Consider the following 14989-nt stretch of genomic DNA (forward strand, 5'->3'; position numbering starts at 1 on the left):
TGGAGAGCTGTGTTCGATTCCCCACTCCTCTTCCACGTGCAGCTAGCTGGGTGACCTTGAGCTAGGATCTGTTCTTGGAAGGTCATGGAAATTGGTGACAGAGTGGAGGGAGCATAGTGGAAGGGGAAAGTAATTCCGCCAGACTTTTCTCCTTCCTTTTTTGCAGGTGCTCCCGAGGGGCACAATCTCTCTTCCTGGTCAAGCCCAGCTCCCTGGGAATACGCCGAACCAGGGGAAGACATCTACGGGCCTTGCCAGAACTGGTAAGTGTGAGCCGTAAAAACAGATGGAGCCTCCCAAGAGAAGGGGCCACCTGGGCAAAGGTCTTGCAGTCTTCCTCAAGTCCTGACAGAATGAGCCCACCAGGCCCAAAGGGTGCAATTCATTTATTTATTTTTAGGATATTCAAGATATCACATACATTTCGTTGTCATATTTCACATAAAGTCAATAACGTTTTTGAAAAGCACGAAACAGAGAGCATCCTGTCCCAAGCCTTGAGCTCCAGGTGCTGAGAATCTGAAGCCCTTTTTGTCTTGTTTTCAGCCAGATTCTGCTTCTCCTCTGGCACCCAGGCCTGGGAAGAGCCAAGACGTCCCCTCTCCTGCCAGCCTTTTTTCCTCCAGCTCCAGAACTGCCTATTCCAGCTGCACTGTTCTTTGGGCCTAGAAGTGCCCCCCCCCCTCAAATCTTTACCAATCCTTGCCTATTTCCCTTCCCTCTTCAAGACACCTTTGGCCTTCCTAGGGATGCCTACCTCCAGATGTAGCCTGAGGATCCTTTCCCCTGGAATTATAACTCATCTCCAGGAGACAGAGATCAGTTCCTCTTGAGAAAACGGCTGATTGGGAGGTGGTCTCAATAGCATTATTCTCCACTGAAATCCCTCCACACTCCAAGTCCTACCCACTCCTGGCTCCGCCCCGAAAGCCTCCAGCCCCACTCCACCTGATCCTCCATGTTACACAGAGGCCATTTCTTAGTGCTCTCTTGCCCCTCAGATTACTTCAGGGGGTAGCTATGTTTGTCTGCCCTCCAGAAGCACTTCTGAGACCAGCAAGATTTCCAAAACAGAAGCTTTCAAGAGACAGCGTACCTTCGTCTTTCCCCTCAAAGGGTCTTCTAAGATGGGGAGGGGTTTGGAGACCTAGACGTATGAAGAAAGGTTAGGGGAGCTTGGTCTGTTTAGCCTGGAAAGGACATGACTGAGAGGGAATCTGGTAACCATCTTCAAGTATTTAAAAGGCTGCCATATGGAGGATGGAGCAGAATTGTTTCCTCTTGCCCCAGGGGGACAAACCAGAATGAATGGGATGAAATTGCTTTAGGATGCCTTCGGCTGATCCTGCGTTGAGCAGGGGGTTGGACTAGATGGCCTGTATGGCCCCTTCCAACTCTATGATTCTATGATTCTATGATTCTATGAAATTAATTCAAAAGAATTTCCGTCTAAACCTCCGGAAGAAGTTCCTGAGGGGTTTCTCAGTAGAACAGGCTGATTCTGTGAAGGCTCAAAGGGGTGGCAGGTGACAGTGGATGAGTGATTGGAATGTGAGTGTCCTGCATGGTGCAGGGGGTTGGACTAGATGACCCATGAGGTCCCTTCCAACTCTGTTATTCTATGATTCTAGCTATTAGCTCAGTACACATGTGGAGGAATGTTAAAAGTGCTGACTAAATGTCAGCACTCCCCCCCTCTCCCATTTCTTTTCCCAGCACCTGTGTGGCTGGACACCTGCAGTGTCATGTGGACCCATTCTGCCACCTGCACGGAGGCTGGAGCACCTGGGGACCGTGGTCGCCCTGTACTCAGAGCTGTGGGGAAGGAGTCCGCTTCCGCTTCCGCCAGTGCGACAACCCAGCCCCTCAGAACGGAGGCCGTGGGTGCGTGGGCAGCAGGGAACAGCAGAGCTCCTGCCCAAATCAGCAGGTCTGCCCAGGTGAGGAGCGGTGGGTGGGAGAACCCTGGTGGGTGCTCAAGCAGATCAGTTCTTCAAGAAGCAGAGGATGACTGGAGGGGAAAGGAGGGCCAAGCCCCTGTGGTGAGAGGGAAGAGCGGGGGGGGGGGGGGCTAATAGTGCCTCAAGTTAAGGGAGAGGCCACTGCTAATGGGACTTGTGGCATGGGGGGGGGACCCTGTTCTTTGTTCTTCATGAGGATTCCCCTGTCCTGTGTTCCAAAGTGGCCAGTTTGCATTGGGAAGCACCTGGGTGGGGGTGGGCAAGGGGAGGGGGGTGTTCTCTCCGTGGGCTGGCCTGACTCTTTCCTGTTTCTTGCAGAGGAGGAGGCCTGGGGCGAGTGGTCCTCATGGGCGCCCTGCAGCGTGTCCTGTGGGGGGGGAGAGCAGGTGCGCAGCCGCCAGTGTCACTGGCCAGAGTGCCATGGCTTGGCCACGCAGAGCAAGACATGCAACACGCAGGTGTGCCTGGGTGAGTTTCCCCCTCTGACACTTGGACTCTGGCAGGTGATTAAATTATTTGCGCAAGTTATAAACAGTGATTTGCATCCCTTGATGCACAGATGGAAATGCACATTGATGTACTGCAAACCCACTTGCATTATCTGGTGGTTCCCTCCATAGATCTGGCAGCTCCCACTCATTAACACACGAGCTGACAGGGTAGTCTGAGCAGTGCATGTGGCTTCTGGCTGCCGCAAGGGATTGAAAGGCCTGGATTTGTGGTAGTTGTGGAAGCTGCATCAAGGGTTGCGCTAACCCCAGATGCAGAGCTTCTCTTTTTTTAAAAGTTCATGGAAAGGCAAGGGGACCTGAACCCAGTTCCCTGGCCCTTATTCCACCGTCCTGGCAGACCCTGGGGGGACCCTGTGTCCTGGGCTGGACCTGGTGCTGAGCAGCAGTTTGTGTGATCCCCACTGAAAGGATTGCAGTCAGCAGCAGTGGGGAAAGCCCTCTCTGGTGTCTTTGAAGGCTGGTGCCAGATGGGGCTGAGGGACCCACTGCCTGGTTGTGTATGTGGCCACCAGAGTCTTTATGTGGGCTTACATTCTGAGGGGAAGGATGAATCAGGCCCATTCCCAGCATCGCTTTGCATCTCCCAACCACCTTCTACCAGTGAGAACAGCCAGACTTAGGCTGGGAAGAAGGAATGGCGAATCCCAAGGAGCAGCACAGGAGGAAAGTGCTTTTCTTTGTGGCCTGAGGTCCCCAGCACTGCTGTGTGGTGGAGCTTGGGAAAGCCATTTAGTGTCCTCGGAGCAGCCGGTTGCTGATTAGGGACTGCGGAGGCTGCAGCCTCCTGGGGGTCCCTTGTGACTGAGGGGACACACAAGGGAGGAGGTGACAACGGTGTGATGAGATACCTGCTGGATCTCCCTCCCCCGCAATTCCATGCAGAGGTGCTCCTGGAAACAATCTGAGTCTCCGTCTTCCCCTTTCCCAGAGGTGGGCTGTCCAGTGGGACGCTTGTATCGGGAGTGCCTGAAGGAAGAGGGGTGTCCCTACAGCTGTGCCCACCTCACCCGCCAGATGGACTGCTTCTCAGACGGCTGCGAAGAGGGGTGCCATTGCCCAGTCGGCACCTACCAGCATAATGGGGCTTGCGTCCAGGTAGGCCCTTTCTCCCTGTTCAGTGAGTCTTAACTTTTAGTCATCCTTTTGACTTTACCTGGAGGAGCCTGCCCCTTCTAGTATCTGAGTTGGCTGGTGTGTTAGAGGGAGGTGCAGAAGAACCCACATTCTTGCCAAGCCTGGGGCATTTTGGAGATTTTGAGTGAAGATCGCAAAATACCAATCACAGGGTGAAGCAGTCCCAAAATGGCTGCTGCGGGGTGGGTGCCAGAGCAGGGTTTGATGTTTGATTTCACTCTCCAAAGAAAAGGGAAAGGTTTCCCTCACATTGTGAGAGGAAGAGATGACAGGGCCCAGAGACAGATAAAGGTCTGTGTCTCTGTCAAGAGCTCTGGGCTGTGCCACGGCTGGGGTCGCATTGCCCAGGTGAGGCTGGGATTTCTCTTCTCTGGACTACAAAGGCACCTTGGGAGGGGGAACTCTACCAGCCCACCTTTCTGCTGAGCTCCCGCCCCCTCCCCAGACTCCACCCTCTTTAGCCATCACTGCCAAATCTCCCAAGCCAGAATTGGCAACCCATGCTTGTTGCCGACTGGGCCCTCCTGGTGATTTCTGAATGGCTATATTCTTGTCTAAAATAGTTTTGGTGGCCACAAGTGGGACTTGACACTGCTGCCATGTCTCATTTGGTTCTCCATGCTTGCAAGGGATTCAGAAATGGCCAAGTTTTCTTGTCAGCCTAGTGCCGATTCCACACTGCTGCTCCGTGTCAGCTTTCCCCCTTTGGGTGCTCCAGGGGACTTTTGTGCTTGCAGGGGAAAAGCAGTGTTCATCTTTGTGGCTTCTGTGCAGAAGCTCCCAAGAGTGCTCACCCCTTTCCTACAGAGGGTGACTTTCCCACCCAAAGTCACATGATATTGGAGAGGTTATCACTCTAGCCACCATCAGCACCACCTCCTCTCCTTCTGGCATAGGAGTGTCCCTGCACTGTGACGGAGGAGACCCTGAAGATGTTCTGGAACCTCTCCTCCTCCAGTCCCAGCAGGACCACAGCTCCTTTGCCCAATTGGCTGCCTTTCCTTGGGGAAGAGGTGCAGCCAAACAGCACCCTCTATTCTGCCTGCAGCAACTGGTGAGTGGAACCCAGTTTAAAGGCGGTGTGTGTGTGTGTGTGGGGGGGGCTGTGACAGTGGTAGAACCTCTGCTTGAGAAGCAGAAAGTCTCAGGTTCGAACAGGGAATGGGGGACATGGGGCATCTACCGGAGACCCTGGAGAGCCACTGCTAACAACTGCACTAGCCACTAGGAATTTAAGCATGATTTTTTATTCCTCCGTATCCATGGAGGCTCAGGTCAGTAAAGTAGCTCAACTGGTGTTCTACCATCTCCACCAGGCCAAGCTACTAGTGCCCTACCTGGCCTCAGAGCAGCTAGCCACAGTGCTCTACACGGTGGTCACCTCCAGGCTCCCTCTCCATGGGCCTGACCCTGTCCTTGTCCCAGCAACTGGTCCAGAATGCAGCAACAAGGGTCCTCATAAGAACATCTTGGAGGGCCCATATTTAGCCTATTATTAGGCAGCTGCACTGGCTCCTAGTGGAATTCTGGATCAAGTTCAAGGTTCTGGTATTGATCTTCAAGGCCATCCGCAGTCTGGGCTCAGCATACCTGAGGCGCCTCCTGACTATAACCCCTGAGCTCAGTCAGTACAAACCAGCTGGTGGTCCTCAGTCCTAGAGATGTACATCTGGCCAGGCATTTTCAGTCCTGGCCCCTCTCTAGTGGAAGGCCCTGGAAGAGCTGTGGGCCCTGCAGGAACCTCTCCAGTTTTGATGGGCCTGCAAAACAGAGCTCTTCTGCCAAGTTTTTGTTGGGTATAATAAATGACTGAAAACAGCATCATCGCATAGGCTCTTCCTAAAGTAACTCACCCCCTGAATGGCACATGGGGAGGCAGAAACTAAGACCCACAGTTGATGTGGGTATGGAATAATTTTAATTATTGTGATTGTTTTTATTGTTGATTGCAGTTATTTATAATTGTATGCTATGTACCACCCCAAGTTGGCAATCCTGAAAGCGTCGATTAATAAAATAAAAATAAATCATAAGATTATTGTGGCCTCTGAAAAATTTTATCGCAGCTCAAGTGTTTGTGGATTAGAGAGCCAACTCACTAACCCTGTGATTTCTTCCCTTTGACTCAGCTCTTGCCACAATGGAGAGCTGGCCTGCGTTTTTTCCCTCTGTCCCGTGGATGGTGGCTTCACCCCCTGGAGCCTGTGGACCCCATGCTCATTGACCTGTGGGGGGCTGGGGAACATGACCAGGTCACGCGAATGCAACAACCCCTTGCCTACCAATGGGGGAAAGGAGTGTGTTGGCCCCCGAGCGGACATCAAGTACTGCCAGACCCCAGACTGCCCAGGTGAGAGGCGTGGGCTGGGGACAGGCAGATGACACAGGTGCTTTGCCCTGCTGCCCTTTGTTCTGTGGGGAGCATGGCTGCCACCTGCTGGCTAACAGACAGGATGCCCTAGGGTTGCCGTCGATGCTCCAGGGACTTCCCATCTGCTGAGATGCATGATTAACACATGCCAGGCCGATGTGTGGTCCATGAGTCAGGGTGGACCCACACTGTCCTCACACCTACACACACACACACACCGCAAACACAGTTGTTGCTTCAGGATTACTCCTCCCACTAAGCATTTCCTGCCTGCTCTGATGACATGTTGCATTGTCTGTCTGCATCCTGACCCCTTTCCTCGTAACACGACTTCCACCTTCAGACTGAGAGAGAAGGAGTCTGGGATCTCCAGTCCTACTCATACCTGAGGAAGATAGATTTAACATGTTGGTCTGTTAGGTGCTACTGGATTCGAATCTAGCACAGCTCCCATTGGCCCTCAAGTTCCCCTGAGGGGAGGTTGGAGGCTCAGCAAAGCCTGAAGCCCACAACCCTTGGAGGGGGAGAGATGTTGTTCTGGCCAGAAATGGCAGCTTCTCCTCCACCCCCTGTGCTAGTTTGCTAGGCTTTCCATGGCCACAGGGGCCTCAAGGCCCATCTTATCAGCCCTTCTCAGGGCCCTGCAAAATCCTGCCAGGCTATTGGTTTGTTTAAGATATTAACTTCCTTCTACCCCTCTTTCTTCCCAGTGAGGACCCAAAGTAGCTGACACCCTTTACTGACAGAGGAGGAGGTCCCTCCCCCCCCCCCCGCCCTGTACTGTATATCTGATTTGCTGGGTTCTGTCCATGGCTGATTACAAAAGGAGGTTGGAGGGGGGGGCACTCAGGGCTGGTTGTGATCCATTGTGCCAAATAAGTCATCTTTGCTCTCCTCCACAGCCCTGGCTGGTCCCACGAAAGAGTCCGTCTCTGGCACCCCAGGTAACGAGGAGGAGATTTGCAACAGCAAAGTCGCTGGATTTCCATTCCGTTGGTGACGATCTAGGAAATCAACATTCCGTGTCTTTCTGCTCTCACTCCTCAGGCTCTGAGGAGGACAGCTTCACTCCGTGGTCCCCCTGGACTCCCTGCTCAAAGACCTGCAGTGACCCAGATCTCCCGGCCCTCAAGACCCGCATGCGCTTTTGCCAAGAAGGGGCCAACTGTAAGGGGGGAGTGTTCCAGGAGCAGGAGTGCAACTTGCCCCAGTGCACGGGTGAGACGCCCTGGGGTCTTCTTCACCCCCACCCCCCTCTGGGTGAATGACAGGTGGCCATCTCCCTCCCTGGAGCCAACAGGAAGGCCAGCCTGTGGTCTGCCCATCTCTGAACTGAAGAGCGTGGCAGAAGGTTGGCGGAAGGGCTTAGAGGGCGTGGCCCGGGGGAAAGGCTTTGGCTTTGGAAGAGCCTCTGCTTGGTTTGCAGAAGATCCCAGCCAGGTCCAATCCCTGGCAACATCTCCAGCTAGAATGACCAGGGGGAGAGTGGCTGGCTGGCAGGCAGAGCAGACAAGACTGACTGGGGTGGACTGCCAGGCCGATTCCCTCCAAGGTAGTTCCATGTCTGTAGGGCATAACGGGGCATTGAGCAGCAGGTGTTTCCTGGGCTTTCTTTTCCTGGAAACCAGGATTGGCCTGAATGCTTCCCTCTTTCGGGGGTCGTCCAAAGCTGCCTGTCAGAGCTACAGCCCATCCTTCACCCTTCCTCTCCTCCTTTCCACAGACACCCCGCTGTGCCAGGGCGATGAGTGCTTGAACGTGAACTGCACCTGGAATCCCTGGTCCCCATGGAATGAATGCTCCCGCACCTGTGGGGCTGGGCAGCAGCGGCGCCTGCGCACCTACAACCCACCCAGCCAAGGCGGGCATTGGTGCCAGGACATCCTGGTGGCCAACAGAGAGCGGCGTTTCTGTAACCTGCAGGCCTGCAAAGGTGGGATGCCAGTGCCAGGGTGGCACAGTGGTTAGAGTGTTGGGGTTAGAAAGGCAGCAATAATCATCATTGCTTCTCCCAGCTCTGGCTAAGGGGCCTTTGCCTGCCCTTCAGAGACCCAGAACCAGTCCGGACATGTTGAAGTGTAGCAGAAAGGACTTCTGGGCCCTCACACTGGGAGGCTGAGATGCTGCACTGCAAACAGCAAGCTCAGGATTCAGCCTGTTTCTGTAGAACAGGGGTCCTCCCTGTGATGCCCAGAGGTGCCCTGGTACCCACTGACATGTTTCCTGGTGCTGGCCGAGTGTTCTTAGAACGTGGGTGGGGATTGGTGGCCTGTTGCCCAGTAAGGTTTAGATCGGCCAATGAAAATGTGGCTTTGTGTGCAGAGTTTTTAACATGTTGCTTCAGCAGCAGTTGCTACCACAGCAGAAGGATCATCCCTGTTTGACCCATGGTAAGCTGCAGCAGCCATTTTGTGGCTGGCTCTGCCTCCCATGGCAGCTTCCCTGCCTCTGAAAGTTCTGCTTATAGCCCTGGGCTAGCAGCCCCTGGGAGTCCCGTATTGCTTGGCATCACCCTTGATCCAGGTATCCCTGGAGGCCTCCTGCTCTCCTGGGGCCAAGCTCTGGGAGTGAAGAAGGCCCTGCAGGGCCACTTAGAGGGCCAGGGCCGCACTGCCTCCCTTCTTTCTCCTCTGCAGTGGATGGTGCCTGGTCCAAGTGGAGCCCCTGGTCATGGTGTGACCGCAGCTGTGGTGGGGGGCGCTCAGCACGCACCCGGACATGCACCAGCCCCCCACCCAAGAACGGAGGGCGCCCCTGCTCTGGCGAGAAGTACCACGTGCGCGTCTGCAACCCTCAGCCCTGTGGTCAGTGAAGAGAACATCTCTTCAAGGACTGGGCAGATTGGAGGGGGGCAAGCTAGTACTTAATATCCAGAAAGTTCCAACTACCACCAAGAGCAAGTAGGCTTTCCAATCTCCAGGTATATCTGGTGGGTTCTGAGGGCAGAGAGAGCACCCCTCCCTTCCCAATGACCCCTTCACCAGGTATTGTTCCAAGACTCCAGAAATTTCCCAACCCTAGGTGCCAGCGGAGCTATGGCAGCACTCTAGGGGCTATGGCACTTGGGCCTGGCCAGCAGCTGCCAGCCTCATCCGGCCCATCTCCTCCTCCTGTGCCAGCCAAGTCCAGGCAGGCTGCTCGGACCCAGTTGGCGGGGGTGGAAGAGGAGAAGGTGGACATCCTCTTCCACCCAGCCACCTCCTTGTGCCAGTCCAGTGGCTAAGGAAGTGATTCTTCTCCTCTGGCAGAAGAGAGCTGCCCTCCAGGAATGCACTGGACGGACTGTGCCAATAAGTGCCCACGCCACTGCTGGGACCTGCAGGAAGGCATTGCGTGCCAGGATGGGGAGGCCTGTGAGCCTGGCTGCCGATGCCCAGGTGGTGAGTGAGGCCTCCATGCACACTTTTCAGCGTCTTCCGCTTGCATATAGAAAAACCCACAGAGCTGGCTCCACCACTGTGCCAGGAGCCAGGCCAACAACCCTATTTGGGGACTTTGGGCCCAGGGAGGTGGGAGCAGGCTTTGTCAAAAGGCTTCCTGGCTGCCTGTATATGCTTACCAAATGGCTGGCCCATGAATGACAACTTGAGATAGTTACAAACAAATACACAGCAGTTAAGATAACAACCAAACAATGAAACAGAGTTGGAGTCCAGGGGCACCTTTAGGACCCACAAAATTGTATTTGAGGTATAAGCTTCCTGCACGTGCACAATTCAGTTACAGTGAAAGTATGCTTGTGCATAACAGTTTATTCTTGGAATAAAACGGTGTTGGTCTTCAAGGTGCCCCGGGACTCAAACTTTGTTCTGCTGTTTCAGACCAACATGGCTACCCATCTGAATCAACCAAACATTGAATTAGCTAGCATGAGCAGAAGCATATCCATCCACAGCCAAGAAAACACAGAGAGAAACTAACTGGAAAGTCCTTAGAAACCAAATCTTAGCAACATAAATCTGCAGATCTTTGAGTGAAGAAAGGCTTTCATCTGCTGCCTGAAACGAAGAGGGCAACAGTGAGTTCCAGAGTTGCAGTGGAGCTGCAGAGAAGGCCCCCCTCTCCCTCCTGGGGAGGGGCTGTGGCTGAATAGAAAAGCATCTGCTTGGGAAGCAGAAGGTCCCAGGTTCAGTAGGAAGGGACCTCCAGCAGGAAGGGACCAGTCGTGGGTGATGTGAAAGCCCCCTCTCTGCCTGAGACTCTGAAGAGCCACTGCCAGGCAAACATAAGGCTGACGATGCACTTTGAGGTCTGTCTTGATATAGCCCAGCTTGGGGAGGCGCTTGGCTCATTGGTTGAGCCTCTGCTTTGCAGCTTCAGAGGGGAGCCTTATCTGAAGAGCAGTCAATGAGGTGAGGCTGAAGGGGGCACTGGCCCTTCTTTGAGAGGAAGGGGTAACTGCTGAGTTGGGTGGGGGGTCTTGTTTGTGGCAGGCCAGAGCAGGACCAAGGAATGGGTGTGGATGAGGAGAGGCCTGATAGGTAGGTCCCTGGTTCAATCCCCTCCAGATAAAAGGACCAGGCAGTAAGTGATGTAAAAGACCTGCCTGAGGCTCTGGAAAGCCACTGCCAGTCTGAGCAGATTGATGGACCACAGGTCTGATTTCGTATCAGGCAGCTTCAGGTACACCTGACCTGTGCGGAGGCCAGATGACAAGCAGTGATCGAGTGACCCTCCTTCCAACGTTGTCTGTCTTGTCTACCCAGACTGGCAGCAGCTCTCCAGGGCCTTGGCTGGAGGTTTCTCATATCATCTGCTACCTGGTCTTTTATAACGGCCCAGCCTGCTGCAAAGCCACAAAAGAGAACCCAGCTCAGGGTCATTCACTGAGCCTCATGCTGACTGGGGATTTGAACCTGGATTTGTCCCACATGCAAATTACAACACCTCACTGGCTGTAGCATTCCAGGGCTTGGACTGGGCTGAATTCCAAGCAATGCAGCTCATCTCCCTTAGGAGATTGCAGGGCCTGGGCTATAGGCCCTTGAGCCTCCCCCGGCCTGAAGGCTCTCCCTGCCCCTCCTCAGGGACTCTGGAGCAGGACAGCACCTGTGTCTCTCCAGACCACTGCGAGTGCACGGACACCCAGGGGCACAGCTGGGCACCAGGCAGCATCCACGACAACGGCTGCAGCAACTGCTCCTGCACCCAGGGGCGGCTCCTCTGCACCAATGACACCTGCCTCCCTGGCGTCTGCGCCTGGAGCCTTTGGTCCAGCTGGTCTCCGTGCAGCGCCACCTGCGGGAGCAGCCAACACACCCGCTTCAGGTGAGCAGGCTGGGCGGGGGTGCAGCCGCAGAATTTCTGGAGCAATTCCTTGTATACTTTCTTGCTGTGGCCTTCTGTTGTCCTTTAACCTGGCATAAAACAAAGGAAGCCTCCCACTTTCTGTCACCCTTGTAGGACCGCCACGTCTGGCTCATGGGACTCAGAGTGCCTGAAAGAGCAGCTGCAGACCCGCCACTGTGCCCCGGGCCCCTGCCCCCCATTGTGTTTGCACAAGGACGAAGAGATGCAGCTGGGTAGCATGTGGCTTCTGGGAGAGTGTCAGCAATGGTTCGTAGCTGCTGGCAAGGGGCCCACCAAGGAACACTTCTGTGTGCCTTCTGTTGTAGTCAGTATGGGCTTCTGTAGCCTGGAACACCTGCAGTAGCTCCACCCTGCTGCTCTGAATGTTTGCAATAGCTCCAGTGCCTGAAATGGCCCCATTCTCTAGCCCAGAATGCCTGCAATACTTCCTTTCTGTAGTCCAGAATGTCTGCAACAGCTCCATCCCATAGCCCTGCATGCCTGCAATAGCTCCATTCTGTAGCCTGGAATGCCTACAATAGCTTCATCAAGGCTAATGGGTTGTGACCCATACTATTATGCAAATAATTTTGCCCTGAGCCAAGCCAGGCAGCTGCCCTTTGGCAGAGTCCTGGGCCGGCTGGAGCAGGGGCCACCAGCCCTTGGCACTGATCTGTTCTTTGCCCCCTTTCCCAGCATTTGCACTCCAGAGGGCGTCTACTGCATGGATATTGCGTGTGCAGGTGAGTTCGCTCTGCAACTTTGGCAGAGGCATGAGCACATGATGCATCTCGAGCACCAGTAGATTCATCACTGGTGACACACTAGGAGGCCAGTGTTGGAAAGGCACACTTGGGAAGCCATTTTGGCTCAGCATGCCGCATAAATGCAGGAGTTAACATGTGCGAAACCCCAGGATTAGTCTCTGGTGTTGGGAAGGACTTAGAACAAGATGCTGCCTTCCAGAACAAGCGGGACAGAGCTAGAGGGCTTGATGGCCCGACTTCCTTGGGAAGCTTAGTTCCTACATTCACAGAATGTCCATAAACATTCTAATATAGCAGGAGTAAGTTGGGGCATATTGACAAGCAATATAGCTTCTATGCTGGAAGAGATGAGACAGCTTGGCAGGGGAAACCTCACTAGGGACTGAGGGGTCAGAGGGCTGGGTGCAATCTAAGAAGGCAGGGAATCCATGCTTGCAAAGGTAGAGGGAGACTGCCTCGCACACCCTGGTTTGGAATGAACAGTGAAAGGTTGGACTGCCAGTCTCTAGTTGGGAGATTTTTAGGGTGAGATTGATATGAGCCCTGCCTCCTCCCCCAGCAGACTGCCACATTGACCTCTGGGCGGGGCTTATTTCTTCTGTACCAACAGTTCACGGATCCTGGACACCCTGGTCTCCGTGGTCGGACTGTCCTGTCACCTGTGGCGATGGCACTCAGATCCGCACCCGGGCCTGCATCAACCCTCCGCCGCGCAACAACGGCTTACCCTGCCCCGGCCCCGAGACACAGGCTCAGAACTGCACCACCCAACCTTGCCCAGGTGAGGGCACCCGTGGACATGGATGCTGGTCCAGCAAGGATGATCATTCTGCAGTTTTCTCCCTTGTGCAAAGCCCAAGCAGCAATGCCTGGGTGGGGCAGTAGGGTTGCCAACTCCAGGCAGTTAATTCCTGGAGATTTTGGGCAGGCACATGGGAAAGGGAGAGTCTAAGTCCACCCTCCACAGCAGCCATTTTCTCCAGGGAAATGGATCTGTGTTGTCTGGAGATCTGCTGTATTCCCAAGATTTTTACAGGCCCCACATGGAGGTTGGCAACCCTAGGTGGGGTTCAATTCATATTTGACCCACCAGAAGGATGTAGAAGGTAGATGGGGAGGAGGATCAAAAATAAATCCTGCAGGTGGATGAGGGAACAGACAGGTGGTGGAGAAATGGGCATGGTGGTGGGAGTGGAAGTCAGTGTGTTAACACCTTAAATTGGGAAGAGCCTTTTCTGTCGTGGCCACCACAGCCTCATGCTTCTGGAACTCCTAACCACTGGAGGCCCGCCTGGTACCGTCATGGTTAGCCTGGACCTTCCTGCTGTGACCCTTCAGCTTGGCTGCATTTCATGTGTTCTGCTTAGCATAAGAACAGAATAAGAGCCCTGCTGGGTCAGGCCAAGGAGGGTCCCTCCAGTCCAGCCTCCCGTCTCACCCAGGGGCCAGCCAGTTCCTCTGCAGGGCCAGGCGATGGATAGCAGCGAGTCAGTTAAGGAATCAGAATGCAGCAATTGACTGGCAAAGGTCATTGCCATTCATGTCCCCAGGGGGAGCCATTTTTGAAAGGAAGGGATCACTAATGGCAACCCTCAGCCTGAATAAGGGAGTGGTTCTCTCTTGCCCCGGAGGAACGGACCAGAACCAGTGGGATGAAATTAATTCAAAAGAAATTCCGTCTAAACATCAGGAAGAAGGTCTTGACAGTCAGAGTGGTTTCTCAGTGGAACAGGCTTCTTCGGGAGGTGGTGGGTTCCCCATCTTTGGAGATTTTTAAACAGAGGCTGGATTGACTTCTGACAGAGAGGCTGATTCTGTGAAGGCTCAAGGGGGTGGCAGGTTACAATGGATGAGCAATAGGGTCCTGCATAGTGCAGGGGGTTGGACTAGATGACCCATGAGGTCTCTTCCAACACTATTATTATTCTATGAGTGATGACTCATATGAGTGATGAGTTATTCTATGAGTGATGTCACTGCCCTTTACCAGCCGCATTCCCTTCCCTCCTCCTTGCAGGGGATGAGCTCTGCCAGTGGTCCCCCTGGAGTCCATGTTCCAGGTCTTGTGGCACGGGCTTGGCCACCCGTACAGGGGTGTGTCCTTGCCCACCCTCTGAGGCAGCTGGGGCCCCTTGCAACGAGACCCACCAGGACATGCAGGCCTGCTATCTCCAGACGTGTGAAGGTGAGCAGAATTGTGGAGAATCCTGAGCAGGCCGTTTCTTCAGCCAGCCTCAGCCCTTGATTTCTCAGGTCAGATGCCTCCCGATAGTAACCTTCCTCTGTGCAAGGGCAGGCTTCCTGTCCTCTCTGAAGTCTGCATGGGGAAGGGTGGCTTTGGGGTATGCCTGCCGCCTTAACAGGCCAGCCTCTCCCTCAGAGAACGATTCTAGTTTCCCCTTGAATTTCTGAAGGGTCCGGGGCCAAACCTTCATCCCAAAATCTATTTCTGCATATCAACTCTGCCTAGAGTTACCAACTCCAGTTTGCAGAATTCCTGAAAATTTGGGGTGGTTTAAAGAGGGGAGGGGCTTCAGCAGGGCATAATGGTGTAGGGTGCACCCTCCAAAGCAGCTATTTTCTTTAGGGGCACTGATCTCTGATAGCTGCTGTCATTCCAGGAGGTCTTCCGGCCCCACCTGAGGGTCTTCTTCACATTAAGCCTAGAAGGCCAGGCTCAGGGACGGAGGTCCAGGACGCCCAAGACCAGGCTGTAATTTTGCCTTTGAAGTGTGCATTACCTTTCTTTGGGGGGGGGGACAGAGAACCACTAACTAGCCACAGCCACCCCAAGGCTCTGTGGCATTTCTGAAGAAGGTGTGAGCACCCTATGGTTTGTCAGGATACATCCATGATTCACAGGCCTTTTATCCTTCACCTTTCTAGCTGTGCTGTTGTTTTTGAAAACTGAGATTTCTTAATCAGCTGTCATCTACCATGAACACCGCCACTGCC

At 54.1% G+C, this 14989-nt stretch overlaps 1 protein-coding gene across 8 annotated transcripts in view; it reads left to right on the plus strand.

Annotated features, from left to right (window-relative positions):
- The window catches only part of LOC143820909 (SCO-spondin-like), a 109108-nt gene that overhangs the window by 78649 nt on the left and 15470 nt on the right, over positions 1–14989 (plus strand). For 7 of the 8 annotated variants that reach the window (XR_013225597.1, XR_013225596.1, XR_013225598.1 and 4 more), the window contains exons 79-94: positions 167–263; positions 1717–1940; positions 2280–2429; positions 3402–3568; positions 4504–4661; positions 5737–5957; positions 6881–6922; positions 7026–7196; positions 7702–7911; positions 8615–8782; positions 9227–9358; positions 11006–11246; positions 11382–11534; positions 11964–12010; positions 12645–12815; positions 14052–14219. Coding sequence is in view for 4 of the 8 variants with exons in the window: in XM_077304264.1 (XP_077160379.1) it covers positions 167–263; positions 1717–1940; positions 2280–2429; positions 3402–3568; positions 4504–4661; positions 5737–5957; positions 6881–6922; positions 7026–7196; positions 7702–7911; positions 8615–8782; positions 9227–9358; positions 11006–11246; positions 11382–11534; positions 11964–12010; positions 12645–12815; positions 14052–14219 (2520 nt within the window). In the remaining 4 variants the exon portion in view is untranslated. Of the gene's footprint in view, positions 1–166; positions 264–1716; positions 1941–2279; positions 2430–3401; positions 3569–4503; positions 4662–5736; positions 5958–6880; positions 6923–7025; positions 7197–7701; positions 7912–8614; positions 8783–9226; positions 9359–9799; positions 9997–11005; positions 11247–11381; positions 11535–11963; positions 12011–12644; positions 12816–14051; positions 14220–14989 lie in introns of those variants that run through there. The other variant, XR_013225599.1, reaches the window with a different exon arrangement.

This window comes from Paroedura picta, chromosome 11 (genome assembly GCF_049243985.1).
Source record: "Paroedura picta isolate Pp20150507F chromosome 11, Ppicta_v3.0, whole genome shotgun sequence".
Classification (NCBI taxonomy): Eukaryota; Metazoa; Chordata; class Lepidosauria; order Squamata; family Gekkonidae; genus Paroedura; species Paroedura picta.